This window comes from Polypterus senegalus, chromosome 3 (genome assembly GCF_016835505.1).
Source record: "Polypterus senegalus isolate Bchr_013 chromosome 3, ASM1683550v1, whole genome shotgun sequence".
NCBI lineage: Eukaryota > Metazoa > Chordata > Cladistia > Polypteriformes > Polypteridae > Polypterus > Polypterus senegalus.
This window is the reverse complement of record NC_053156.1, coordinates 297,083,313-297,098,175: the sequence shown is the minus strand read 5'-3', so window position 1 is coordinate 297,098,175 and position 14,863 is coordinate 297,083,313. Positions and strand designations below refer to the sequence as shown.

Sequence of the window (14,863 nt, the reverse complement as noted above, 5' to 3'; positions counted from 1 at the left end):
GTTTTTAGCAGTTTATTAAAGTGCTTCACCGTATCAGCCTGGTGAATTCCTATCAGTCAGCTATTCCAGATTTGAGGTGCATAACAGCAGAAGGCCACCCACCTCACCACTTCTTTTAAGTTTAGCTCTTGGAATTCTAAGCAGACCCTCATTTGAAGATCGAAAGTTAAGATTTGGAGTGTTGTAAGGTGACAGACATTCTGAAAAACAAGATGGAGCAGATTATTGATGGCTTTGTAAACCATCAGCAGTATTTTAAAGTCAATTCTAAATGGCACCGGTAACCAGTGTAATGACACTAATGCTGGGGTGATGTGCTCAGATTTTCTTTTCCCAGTTAAGTTTCTAGCAGCTCCATTCCGCATTCATTGCAATCGACTGATGTCTTTTTTGGGTGGTCCTGAGAGGAGTGCGTTACAGTAATCTACTTGACTGGAAACAAAAGCATAAACTAATTTCTCAGCATCTTGCAATGTTATAAGAGGTCTAACTTTTGATATATTTGCTATAAGTTAAAAAAATGCTGTCCTAGTAATTTGATTAATATGTGATTTAAAACCCAGGTCAGAGTCAACAGTTACACCTAAATTCTTTACCTCCATCTTCCCAAGACAGGAAAGGTTGGGCTCAGTAGACCAGAAACCAAAAGTGATGTCATCGGAGAGCAGTCCATCAATCATCTCTTCTGTAGAGGGAGGAAGAAAAAGTATTAGTGTAATTGCAATCAAACGAACAGTGAGGTTTACTCTTAAATGCACGTGTGTGACACAATTTAAAATATTTTTCACATGAAGGAGCCTTTTTTAAATCTGGAGTTTTAAAATCTGTATATATATATATATATATATATATATATATATATATATATATATATATATATATATACAGTGGTGTGAAAAACTATTTGCCCCCTTCCTGATTTCTTATTCTTTTGCATGTTTGTCACACAAAATGTTTCTGATCATCAAACACATTTAACCATTAGTCAGATATAACACAAGTAAACACAAAATGCAGTTTTTAAATGATGGTTTTTATTATTTAGGAGAAAAAATCCAAACCTACATGGCCCTGTGTGAAAAAGTAATTGCCCCCTGAACCTAATAACTGGTTGGGCCACCCTTAGCAGCAATAACTGCAATCAATCAGGCTTTCGTCACTTTCATTCTCAAGGCGTTTTAATAGAAACCTGTCCAAGGAGCTTTGTTTAGTCCTCCCCTTTAGAATGTCTCTGAAATCAGTTAGGCAAGTGTCAATAAATAACGCCGCTGCACGATCAGTTGTAAATTTTTCAGGTTGTTTCTTTTCTTTAAAGTTCAAAACTTTTTCCCACATTGCCAACACTTCCTTTATCTCACTTGAAGAGATAACCTCCTCCGCCTATGGCTCCTTTGTGATACCGATCTCCTGCATAACCTCCATATGTTGCTGTGTCTGTAGTTCCGTCAACTCCTCTGTCGTCAGTTCCTCGGAATGTGCGGCGACAAGCTCTTTGATGGCTCGTATTTCGAATTTTGGCTCGTAACTCAAGGCAAAAAATCGACCTAGTGACGGCTCATATCTCAAAAAACTCATACGTTGGGGCACTTGTATCTTAAGGTACCACTGTATATATATAAATAGTGCTGCCGGAACTAATTACAAGGACACCGGAGTGCTTCCAGGTGCTTTCCTGACACTTCCACCACACCAGGAAGTGATGTCAAGGGGAGCACCTGGGGCTCTGTCGGGTCATAATAAAAGGGGAAGCCTCCCTCCAGTAGACGAGCCAGAATTAGGAGGAAGGAGATGAAGCTTGTGAGGAGGACAGGAGGTCAATGAAAGAGAAAGAGAAAGAAGAAGAAGAAAAGAAGAAGACAAAGGAAGAGAGTTGGTGCTTGCAGACATTGTGGTGCTCACACAGTTAATAAAGAAGTGTGTTTTGGACAGTCTGGTGTCGGTCTGTCTGTGTCTGGGGGTACGCTTTACACAATATATATATATATATATTATTATATATATATATATATATATATATATATATATATATATATATATATATATATATATATATATATTTAATACTGGCACTCTCCTGGAAGATCTGACAACTCTGGCGGTAGTTGTCAGGGAGAGCATTAAAACAGAACTCAGTGCAATTATAAACTGTGCTGCACATCTTCTCTCTGACACACTAACACTGAGGACTTTAGGACATCCTTGTGTGCATTAGAATATAAGAACATAAGAAATTTGACAAATGAGAGGAGACCATTCAGTCCATCAAGCCTGTTTGTTCAGCTAATAGCTAAGATGTCCCCAAATCTCATCCAGATTATTCTTAAAGGTTGATCAAGGTTTCTGCTTCAACTACAGGTCTTGGTAGTTTGTTCCTGAGACCCACAACTCTTTTTGTTCAAAACATAGTGTGTATATCTATCTATCTATCTATCTATCTATCTATCTATCTATCTATCTATCTATCTATCTATCTATCTATCTATCTATCTATCTATCTATCTATCATGGGTTCAGAAGAGGGAGGTCGTGTTTTACTAACATGTTGGAATTCTATGAGGAGGCAACAAAAGCATACGATCAAAGTGGAGCTTATGATATTATTTATCTGGACTTTCAGAAAGCATTTGATAAGGTGCCACATGAGAGGTTGGGCATCAAGTTAAAAGAAGTGGGAGTTCAGGGTGATGTTTTTAGATGGGGGAAAAATTGGCTCAAACACAGGAAGCAGAGGGTGATGGTGCGAGGAACCTCATCAGAACTGGCCGATGTTAAGAGTGGTGACCAGCAGGGGTCAGTGTTAGGGCCGTTGCTATTTTTAATATATATAAATGATTTAGATAGGAATATAAGTAACAAGCTGGTTAAGTTTGCAGATGATACCAAGATAGGTGGATTAGCAGATAATTTGGAATCCGTTATATCATCACAGAAGAACTTGGATAGCAGACAGGCTTGGGCAGATTTGTGGCAGATGAAATTTAATGTCAGTAAATGTAAAGTATTACAAATAGGAAGTAAAAATATTAGGTTTGAATACACAATGGGCGGTCGGAAAATCGAGAGTACACCTTATGAGAAGGATATTAGGAGTCATAGTGGACTCCAAGCTATCAACTTCCCAACAGTGTTCAGAAGCCATTAAGAAGGCTAACAGAATGTCAGGTTATATAGCGCCTTGATCTGTGGAGTACAAGTCCATGGAGGTTCTGCTCAACCTTTATAATACACTGGTGAGGCCTCATCTGGAGTACTGTGTGCAGTTTTGGTCTCCAGGCTACAAAAAGGACATAACAGCATAAGAAAATGTCCAGAGAAGAGCGACTAGGCTGATTCCAGGTCTACAGGGGTTGAATTATGAGGAAAGATTAAAAGAGCTGAGCCTTTACAGTTTAAGCAAAAGAAGATTAAGAGGTGACATGATTGAAGTGTTTAAAATTATGAAGGGAATTAGTACAGTGGATCGAGACTTGTATTTTAAAATGAGTTCATCAAGAACACGGGGACACAGTTGGAAACTTGTTAAGGGTAAATTTCGCACAAACATTAGGAAGTTTTTCTTTACACAAAGAACGATAGACACTTGGAATAAGCTACCAAGTAGTGTGGTAGACAGTAAGACGTTAGGGACTTTCAAAACTCGACTTGATGTTTTCTTGGAGGAAACAAGTGAATAGGACTGGCGAGCTTTGTTGGGCAGAATGGCCTGTTCTCGTCTAGATTGTTCTAATGTTCTAATGTACTAATATCTATCTATCTATCTATCTATCTATCTATCTATCTGTCTATCTATCTATCTATCTATCTATCTATCTATCTATCTATCTATCTATCTATCTATCTATCTATCTATCTATCTATCTATCTATCTCGTTCCCCCTTGCGATTAATCTGAATTTTCCATCTGTTTGCAAGTTCCATCACAGGCCACACAAGCTGCTAATATGAAAGTGAAAAACTTTTATCTTCTTATTCTAAGTGGACTAATTGGTTACTTATATCTATCATCAGTTCTTATGCTTCCTTATAGATCACCTGGGAATTTAAGAAAAAATGCCTACAAGTTATTGTGCCTTTCCGGAGCAGTGATTAACTGTAATGAATGCCCTGCTTTTCCCACTTCTGTCTTTCAGGATTTCATACTGCACCGCCGACAAGGCTCAAGATAAAGTGTTTGCTTATGTTGCTCAGAGCCAGTCTAATGAGACCCTGGAGTGCCATGCTTTTCTGTGCCCCAAAAAAAAGATTGTAAGTACAAAAAAGAGCTATCACTGCTTACAACTGCCCGGTTTAAAATCTGCAATTAAAGTCACAGTGAAGATGAGGAATGCTTTGAATAAATAAAAAGATATTTGGGACGCCTTCCTTAGCCATTCCACAACACCATCTGCAGCATACAATTGATGCTGTGATTTTTTCTCAAAGGCCTGGCACCTTTCACCTGTCCCAGTGTGTACAGACAGGCCTGACCCCAGGGGGTGAGCGCTCCGGTTTAGCCAGGATTGTGTCTCTGCCTCATGTAGGGTCTTATTTGAAGTGTTTTTTATTTTTATCTTTGTGTTTTAAATATTTTTATTTCTAACTGTTTAGTATTTATATACAGTATTATGTGCATTTATGGCCTAATGTTTTCAGCTTTACAGTGGATTCTGAAAGAAATCAACTCCCTTCACTTTGTGCACACTTTATTGTGTTGTACTTTTAATTTTAAATGGAGTAAAAATATATTTTTCACCATTAGTCTTCACTCAGAAACAAAGAATGACAAATTGAGTGATGTTTGCGAAGAGGTTTGCCAATTTTTCCAAAAATTCTAAAAATTGAATTGAATTCTCATTCCTAGAAGCATTCAAAACCCTTTGCGCTATGGCCCAGATTCTGCTCAGGTGCCTCTCGTTTGCTTTATTTCTCCTTGAAATGTTTCTAGAACTTGATTGGAGCCCACCTGTGGCAAAATGAATTGATTGGACATCGTTTAGAAAAGCACCAATGTGTTCCTGTGTATAGAAGGTCCCATAATTCATATTGCATGTCAGGACGAAAACTGAGCTGTAAAGAATTTCTCAGTAGATCTCCGCAATCAAATTGTGGTCAGGCAAAGATCAGGACAAAAGGATTCAAAAACGTGTAAAGCTTTGAGTGGCCCCAGGAGTACAGTGACCTTAAGAATTTTAAAAATGGAAGATGTTTGGAACCATCGGAACTCTTCCTATTGTTGTCCATCTGACCAAACTTAGTAACCAGCCAAAAAGGGCCTTCGGTCAGATGGATGACCGGTGTCACATATTCCCCATTGTAATGACACGATACATTTTAAGTGGCCCAATGGTCACTCTAATAGAACTTCAGAAGTCCTCTGGTGTGATGGGAGAGCCTGTCAGAAGGAGGACCATCTCCAGAGCTCTCAGTCAGGCATTTACATTAGAGTGGCTAGATGGAATAGTACGAGGGACGTTTGAAACGTTTCTGCCCATTTATATTTCCGTTGGAGATCGGTGAAGGTAGGAGGAGTAGTAACCGGTCGTGTCTGAGAAGATCCTGTGACTAGTTCTGTCCGGCAAGCCGGCTCTCCTTGCAGTTTGATATAAGGGCCCTGTTTATACTTCACGCTCAGAATGTGTACGGGCACGCATCATGGCTGCCACGTGTTCCTAGCGTTCATCTGATGCATCGTCTGAACACGTGCTCATAAATTAACACGACGCATGTGCGAGTTGCAGTACCGGCAAAAAGTTGGGGGGTACAGTGTGATCAAGTTGGAATGTGACGTCAGATTCTCTGTTTACTACCAATGTGTGACAGAAAGATGCTTTGGGAATCCTACGGGATCGATGGGCCTGCTGCAATGTTTGATGAATGGTTCGATGTGGTGAAGCAAAATGCCGACATACAAATGCATTAGTGGTGTCTTTATATTCAAGCGTTGCATATTCCCCATCCCCAGGTCTCACATGCAATCCCCTGTGTCGTCTTTAGTTTTTATTTTATTTTTTTTACACCTTCACAACAGCATCAGAATGTACAGTGGCGTATTTGATCTACAGAGAAAAAAATTAAGGTGTATTTTGTGATTAAAGTGGAAATTTTGGCTTTAATCTTGAAATGTCCTCTTTAATTCTTGTAGTTTACTTTATCATTAAAATAGACCATCATAAACGTCATCTTAAAACCGACCCAGCTGTTAATCGCTATGTGCTTCTGGGGTTTCCTTCTGAACTGACAGTAGTGGCAGGCAGCAATCGCCACATACAGAACACATTAAATGTCTGTTATTCCAGCTCTCTGCACATTTAGAATCCTTAGGTTTATACTTGATTTTAGTTTCATGATGAAATGCATTACAATATGTATATTACATTTTACAGATAAGTGGTTAACTTCATTTAAATAATGAATACTGTTAATAATTACACATGTGCGGGTGGCATGGTGGCAGAGCAGTAGCACTGCTGTCTCGTAGGGAGTCATGTCCTTGGTGTTCCCTGCCTGGAGTTTGCATGTTTTCCTGGTGAGTTTCTACAGGGTTTCCTACCAAAGACACAAAGGATGGATATTGTGACGCTAAAATAACGACAGTGTATGTGTGTGCTTGTGTTCACCTTGCGATGAGCTGATGCCCCGTCCAGGGATTGTTTGTGTTTGTTGGAATGGGCACATCTCTGGATTAATGAATATACAGTCATATGAAGAAGTTTGGGAACCCCTCTCAGCCTGCATAATAATGGACTCTCCTTTCAACAAAAAAAGTTACCAGTGGTATGTCTTTCATTTCCTAGGAACATCTGAGCACTGCAGTTTTTTCCGAACAAAGATTTTTAGTGAAGCCGTATTTAGTTATGAAATTAAATGTGAAAAACTGGCTCTGCAAAAATGTGGGTCCCCTTGTCATTGTGCTGATTTGAATGCCTGTCACTGCTCAATGCTGATTACTTGGTGGGATGAGCTCGTTAAGCCTTGAACTTCATAGACAGGAGTGTCCAATCATGAGTGGTCAAAGGTATTTAAGGTGGTCAATCGCAAGTTGTGCTTCCTTCCCTTTGACTCTCCTCTGAAGAGTGACAGACAGCATGGGATCCTCAAAGCAACTCTCAAAAGATCTGAAAACAAAGATTGTTGAGTCTTCTGGTTTAAGGGAAGGCTACAAAAAGCCATCTCAGAGGTTTAAACTGTCAGTTTCAAGTGTAAGGAATGGAATCAGGAAATGGAAGGCCACAGGCACAGTTGCTGTTAAACCAACTCAGGTCTGGCAGGCCAAGAAAAATACAGGAGCGGCATATGAGCAGGATTGTGTGTTACAGACAACCCACAGATCACCTCCAAAGACCTGCAAGAACATCTCGCTGCAGATGGTGTATCTGTACATCGTTCTACAATTCAGCACAATTTGCACAAAGAACATCTGTATGGCCGGGTGATGAGAAAGAAGCCCTTTCTGCACTCACGTCGCCACAAACAGAGTCGCTTGTTGTATTCAATGCTCATTTAGACAAGCCAGATTCATTTGGGAACAAAGTGCTTTGGACTGATGAGACAAACATGGAGTTATTTGGTCAGAACAGAAAGCGCTTTGCATGGCAGAAGAAGAACACTGCAATCCAAGAAAAACACCTGCTACCTCCTGTCAAATGTGGTGGAGGTCCCATCATGCTGTGGGGCTGTGTGGCCAGTTCAGGGACTGGGGCCCTTGTTAAAGTCGGGGTCTAATGAATTCAATGCAATATCAACAAATTCTTCAGGATAATGTTCAAGCATCAGTCACAAAGCTGAAGTTACGCAGGAGTTGGATATTCCAACAAGACAATGACCCAAAACACAGTTGAAATCTACAAAGGCATTCATGCAGAGGAGAAGTACAATGTTCTGGAATGGCGTCACAGTCCCCTGACTTGAATATCATCAAAATCTATGGGATGATTTGAAGCAGGCTGTCCATCAAATTGAACTGAACTGGAGAGATTTTGTATGAAGAATGGTCAGAAATACCTCCATCCAGAATCCAGACACTCATCAGAGGCTATAGGAGGACAGCGTCTAGAGGCTCAAAGGAGCAAAAGGAGGCTCAACTAAGTGTTGATGTCATATCTCTGTTGTGGTGCCCACATTCATGCACCTGTCTAATTCTGTTATGATCCATATTGAATATTTTCTGTTACTCCAATAAACTTAATGTCACTGCTGAAATCCTACTGTGTCCATAAGGCATGTCAGATATTAAAAGGAAGTTGCTACTTTGAAAGCTCAGCCAATGAGAAACAAAAATCCAAAGAATTAAGAGGGCTTCCCAAACTTTTTCTTATGACTGTAATCATTAAACATCCATCCTTTTCAGAGATATTGTGGCAAGATGTCCTCGTAATTTAATGGATGTTTCAGGCAATTCACAACACAGCCAAGCCGAATGTTTTCTCACCGTGATGATGTCTAATAGGCTTGGGCCTGCGTATTTTTTATTTTTCTTACCAAGCTGGCAACTGCTATCAAGTGTGTAGAGAGAAGCTAAGAAGAAAACCCCTTCCTCTTCTCCAGTTGGCGAGCGTGAGCTGAGGACTTGAGATAATGGTGGCAGAAACTGGACGGGTTCAAGGAGGGGAGAGGGCCTGCCAGGCGGCCATGATGGATAAGATAGATAGAGTGCTACGCTCATTAGGCTGGGAAATATTGCTGGAACTAATTAGAGGCAGGACCAAGGAAGGCTATGGGAAATTGGAGTCCGGTAGGAGTGTCAAATGAACTGAGTGAGGTAAAACTTTTGATAAGGACTGTCATAAATGTAAGGTAGCCGAGTTGCTCATTGCTCCAGTCGTCTGATTCGAGTCTGTATGTGCATTGCACAACTAAGGTGGATTCTGCTGCCTGTCCTGAGACTCCGGGTGTCTTCTTTGGGCCAAGGATGCTCCATCTACGCTTTGACAGTTGTCAGATCTTCCAGCATGTAACCTTTCTGATGTCATTTCTGCAGGCCCAGGCGGTGACACTGACAGTAGCCCAGGCATTCAAGGTGGCCCTGGACCTTTGGGAGATGGCACAGCACGGTAAGTTTTGTTATCAAATAGGGCCAAAGCCATTAAGTATTATCTGAAGATTATTATTGTAAAGAACAGACTCTCTTGAACTAATTCATTGTGTGAGAAATGTGCAGCTCTGCTATGTGATATGAAAATAGCAAGCGTTAAGAAAGGGAATTTTACGTCCGGTAATATGAGGCTGATGATGGGCAGACATTCAATAATAGACACTGAAAATGTTGAAGAAAAATGTGCTCTTCCCAGTGAACTCTCAAGCACACAACATTAAATTGGACACCTTCCCTTTTATCATCGCAGATCAGTTTAAATCCCTAGGGGTAAACATCACAAGTAATTATAAAGCTCTTTATTAACAAAAGTTTGCTGTCTGCATGGAAAAATTTAAGGAAGACTTGCATAGATGGTCAACTCTTCATCTCACTTTAGCTGGAAGAATTAGCATTGTCAAGATGAATATTCTTCCTAAACTTCTTTTTCTATTTCAAAGAATTCAAATATACATCGATAAATCATTTTATAAGAAGTTAGATTCAATCATAAGCTCATTTATTTAGATTTCAGAACATCCACATATCCAAAGGGCGACCCCACAAAGACCTAAGGCAGAAGGTGGCATGGCACTACCTAACTTTCAATTTTATTACTGGGCAGCAAACGTACAAACTATAAAAACCTGGACACAAATAGATGAACAGACCCAGGCTTGGTCTACAACAGAAAGAAAATCCTGCAGCACTTCTTTATATTCCTTGCTTTGCACCCCAATAAGTACAAGTCATCGCTGATATACTAACAATCCAGTTGTGCTTCACTCACTCAGAATATGGAACCAATGTCGGAAGCACTTCAAGTTAGAGCATATTTTATCTGTGGCACCTCTACATGATAACCACCTTTGTCCAATCTCTCTAATGTACGCAGTTTTTAATGTTTAGAATACATTCAGGTTTAAATCACTTAGAGATCTGTACACAGACAATGTCTTCACATCCTATGAGCGATTACATTCCAATTTAACTTTCCAGTAACACATTTCTTTTACTACCTTCAAATTAGAAATTTTGCTAAACAAAACTTGCCCAATTTTCCTCACCTCCCACCTACCTCTATACCAGAAAAAATATTGCTCAGTCTCAAGGATTTGAACAGCATCTCTGTAATACATAAAACCAGTTTAAAGTAATCCCTCGCTATATCGCGCTTCGACTTTCGCGGTTTCACTCTATCGCGGATTTTAAATGTAAGCACATCTAAATATATATCACAGATTTTTCGCTGGTTCGCGGATTTCTGCAGACAGTGGGTCTTTTAATTTATGCTACACACTTCCTCAGTTTGTTTGCCCAGTTGATTTCATACAAGGGACGCTATTGGCGGATGGCTTAGAAGCTACCCAATCAGAGCATGTATTACATATTAACTAAAACTCCTCAATGCTATAAGATATGCATCCCGTCCCGCGCGGAGCTTGATTGTTTGCTTGTCTCTGCCTCTCTCTCACCCTCTCTGACATTTTCTGCGCCTGACGGAGGGGCTGTTTGCACAGAGGCTGTTTGCTTAAAAGATACTGACGCTCCTCTAAATAAATGCCGCTTTATTGCGGTGCTCGGCATATTTAAAAGCACAAAAGCACACGTATTGATTTTTTGATTGTTGCTTTAATCTCGCTCTCTCTCTCTGACGTTCTCTGCGCCTGACGGAGGAGATGTGAGCAGAGGGGCTGATTGCACAGAGGCTGTTTGCTTAGAAGATACTTACGCTCCTCTAAAAAATGCAGCGGCAAACTTAAAAGCACACGTATTGATTTTTTGATTGTTTGCTTTTCTTTGCGAGCGCTCTCTCTCTCTCTCTCTCTCTCTGAAATTCTCTGCTCCTGAAGAGAAGAAGATCTATTTGCATTCTTTTAATTGTGAGAAAGAACTGTCATCTCTGTCTTGTCATGGAGCACAGTTTAAACTTTTGACTAAAGGGTGTTATTTCATGTCTAGAGGGCTCTAATAATGTTAACAGTGTGGAGAGTTTATAAGGGCTTAAAATATATAAAAATAACCATACAAACATATGGTTTCTACTTCACGGATTTTCGTCTATCACGGGGGGTTCTGGAACGCAACCCCCACGATCGAGGAGGGATTACTGTACAGTCCTTCCCTTTCAAAGATCCCAGAGTGCAGTGGTAAAAGGATCTCTCACTCAACATTCCAGAAAAGGAGAGGAAAGTAGCATTGCACAGAATTCACTCGATCTCCATATGTGCAAAGCATATAATTATTCAACTTAAAATTACATATCGAGGACATCTGTCTTGTTTAAAATTGTCCAGAATGTTTCCAGGGTAAGAGCCGACCTGTGGACGTTGCAATCGAGCTCCAGCCTCACTGGGCCACATGTTTTGCACCAAATTAACATCATTCTGGACCAAAATGTTTAAATGCCTATCAGTCAGCTGCGTCTGGTGGGCTCACAGAGGGGCTTAAAGTGGAGAAGGACAAACAAACTGTAATGGCCTTTACTACGCTATTGGCACATAATTGGCATCTTGCTCATCTGGAAGAATCCTAACTCTCCTCTGTTAAGTCGAGTGGGTAACTAATGTTCTAAATTATTTGAAATTGGAAAAAAATCTAATTCTCACTTAGAGGATCTGTGCAGTCACTTTTTGAAAACCTGGCAGGATCTGATCAATAATATTTTAGAATAAGCAATTCAATTGAGGAAGCAGATTCTCTCCCCTCTTTTTTTACTCTATTTATCTTTATTAATTTATTAATTTATCTATTTATATTTACTAGCTTAAAGTTTTACTCTGCTGGCCTAGCTCTCTTTCCCATGGGTGGGGGTTGATTTGTTTCAAAAATATTTTTGTAAAACTTGCCTTATTTGTATGGAATTGTATTTGATTTTAATAAAATCAATAAAATCCAAAAAAAAAAGAAACTTTGCTAAATGAAATCTGCCCAAATTTTTCTCACCTCCCACCTATTTCTATTCCAGTAGAAATATTGATCAGTCTTGAGGACTCTCTTATAATACATAAAAAACATTTTAAAATCCTCTTCCTTTCAAAGATCCCAGAGTACAGTGGGAAAAGATTCTATTACTCACCATTTCAGAAATGGTGTGAAAGGCAGCCATGCACAGAATTCACTTTTGCGCAAAGCATTCCGTTATTCAACTTAAAATCTATTATTGAGCACATCTGTCTCGTTTAAAATTGTCCAACATGTTTCCAGGACGTGATCCAACCTGCAAATGTTGCAATCGAGTTCTAGCCTCACTGAGCCACCACCAAATTAACATCATTCTGGACAAAACCTTTAAATGCCTATCGGACTGCTTTGGTGTCCCAATCACCTACTCATCCATTAACAGCTGTGTCTGGTGGGCTCACAGGGGGGCTTAAAGTGGAGAAGGACAAACAAACTGTGATGGCCTTCACTACACTATTGGCACGTTGACTTATCTTGCTCAACTGGAAGAATCCTAACTCTCCTCTTTTAAGTCAGTCGGTAACTGATGTTATATACTATTTGAAATTGGGAAAAAATCAAATTCTCACTTAGAGGATCTGTGCAGAACTTTTTTAAAACCTAGCAGGATCTGATTAATAACATTTTAGAGTAAGCATTTAAACTGAGGAGGCGGATTCTCTTCACTTTTTTATTTTATTTTTCCTACTATTAAAATTTTACTCTGTTGGGGTTGGTTTGACTTGCTTGTATCGAATGTTATTTGCTTTTAATAAAATCAATAAAATGTAAAAAAAATGATTAATAATAATAGACACTGAGGCCAGAAGTTCTGTTTTTAACTCTCCGCTCTGTACACACAAATCTCTACTGAGAGAGAACCCAAAAACTAGTCCAAAGATATCTCACCCAAACCCCCCGGCAGCACCATCTGCCAAAGGTTATTACATTCATCTCAATACATAATATTTATAACACCACAAAGAATAAACAGTCGAAATGAGCATAACTACTGAAACAAAAGGTGTAGTTCACAGCTCCGTATCGAGAACGGAGCAGGTCTGCGTGAAGGTAAATATTTACATGAATATGGTGTCCTGTTTCTATTATTTTTATAACATTTAAAGGATTAAACAATCCGGAGGCTTGGACACTTGCGAATGATAGAATCTGCCACTGCTCTCTGTAGGTGAAGCCTTGTTCACACGGGCGTTAAAATCGATCGTTTTTTGCGTTCGTAGCGTCCGGTGAGCGCAGATCAAGCGCCGAGTGTTTTCTACACGTAGGAGTCAATGAGAGTGTTCACACGGGCTTTGGTGACGTGCGCTTGTCCGGCAGCGCGTTTATACGGCATCAAAAAAATGTTGCATGCAGCTTTTTCTTGGCGTTCAAAACCCAACGGACGCAAGGAAACCGCTTCTAGTTCGTTTTCTGCGGGTTTTTACGCTTCGGAAGATCGGGGGCATTTCCGTGCATAACACTGGTGTAAGCGCGCACTCGACTACTGTTTCCTTACCTCAAAGTGACAAGTAGTCTCTCTTCGGGGCTAACACCAAGTCGCATATTGGTTGATCGGCGTGCAATGTGGCATTGCACCAGCTGCAGCAGACAATCAAAAGTGGATACCGACATCCGACAGTAATTAAAAACTTGCTGAAATTTTCGCATTTCTTCATAAAGCACAAAAAAACTTCCTTTAACCCGACGTTGTGCAGTCAAAGGATGAACCCAGTAGCGGCGATTTTTTCTCTCCCTGCGTCGCCGTATTACGAGTATTTTTAAAACAAGAAGATTAATATCTAACATAGTAAAATGGTCCATTTTGAAAGGAGGCACCTCAAATAAAACGACAAGGGCTTTCATATCCAGTTCCCGACACTGCCTCCACAGGTTAACACACAAACTACAATTTGGGCTGCAGGCTGGCGTTAGACAGAGACAAACGAATGCCGGTGTAGAAGTCAATCGATCGCCACCACAAATGCAACATAAACGTCTAGGACGTTCAGAGCAAGTTCGTTTATCCAAAAACTTAACGCCCGTGTGAACAAGGCCTGAAATTGGATTTGCATACCAGATGTCTGAGGTTCATGACTGGAGTGACAGGGCCTACTCCCATAGTGGAATATCCTGCTTCAACTATCATATTCTCTAATGTTGCTGGTGACACAGCTACCAAGTTGGAGGGACGTGTCTCTTCTGGCTCTGTGATCAGTGGAAGAATTTACTTTGCTTGGTAGAGCAGTACCTGGTCTTCAAGTCATTTCCAATCTTCTGCTGTGGAAGAAACTAAATTTAGATGTATTAATGGAATATTATCTTAAATTTAGAACCTCTTACTATTAGAAACCAGGCAGGAGAAGAACTGTTCTATACGTCTTTTAACCCCTTGAAGACGATTGTTGTGAAATCACTTCAAACCACTTCCAGCCTGAATGCATCGCCGAGGTGGTGTATGTATCCCGCCAATGCCAGTTAATGCATATTCGATACCAAGGATCGTATTGGAAGTGGCAGTCTCGCCATCTAGCAGTCATGGTGGAAACTCCATCTACCTGTTAGAAGTGAAGTGTTGGCAGGGCTGTTCACGTGGCTAATTTCGAGAAACTGTCCGATTTTGAGGTAGGTTGTACTAAGATAAAAACACGTACCAGCTTATTGTTTGCTTGTGTGCTATATTCAAATTAACAATCTCCACTTAATTTATCTGTTCAGGGGCAACAGACAACTTGGCGAAAAGACAACTCGGTGACAGACAACTCGGCGAAAAAACAAGTGGGTGACAGACAACTCTGCGGAAGGAAAACTCGGTGATACCCTTTACCAGTTAGGTAATAGTTAGGTTCAAAGAGATTTTTTAATGATATTTAA

General features: G+C 40.2%; 1 protein-coding gene across 3 annotated transcripts in view; it reads left to right on the top strand.

Moving 5' to 3' along the window:
- The window catches only part of si:dkey-71h2.2 (low density lipoprotein receptor adapter protein 1), a 191,705-nt gene that overhangs the window by 86,269 nt on the left and 90,573 nt on the right, over window positions 1-14,863 (top strand). For all 3 annotated transcript variants that reach the window (XM_039749477.1, XM_039749474.1, XM_039749475.1), the window contains exons 4-5: window positions 4,131-4,245; window positions 8,957-9,029. In XM_039749477.1, coding sequence (XP_039605411.1) covers window positions 4,131-4,245; window positions 8,957-9,029 — 188 coding nt within the window. The remainder of the gene's footprint in view (window positions 1-4,130; window positions 4,246-8,956; window positions 9,030-14,863) is intronic.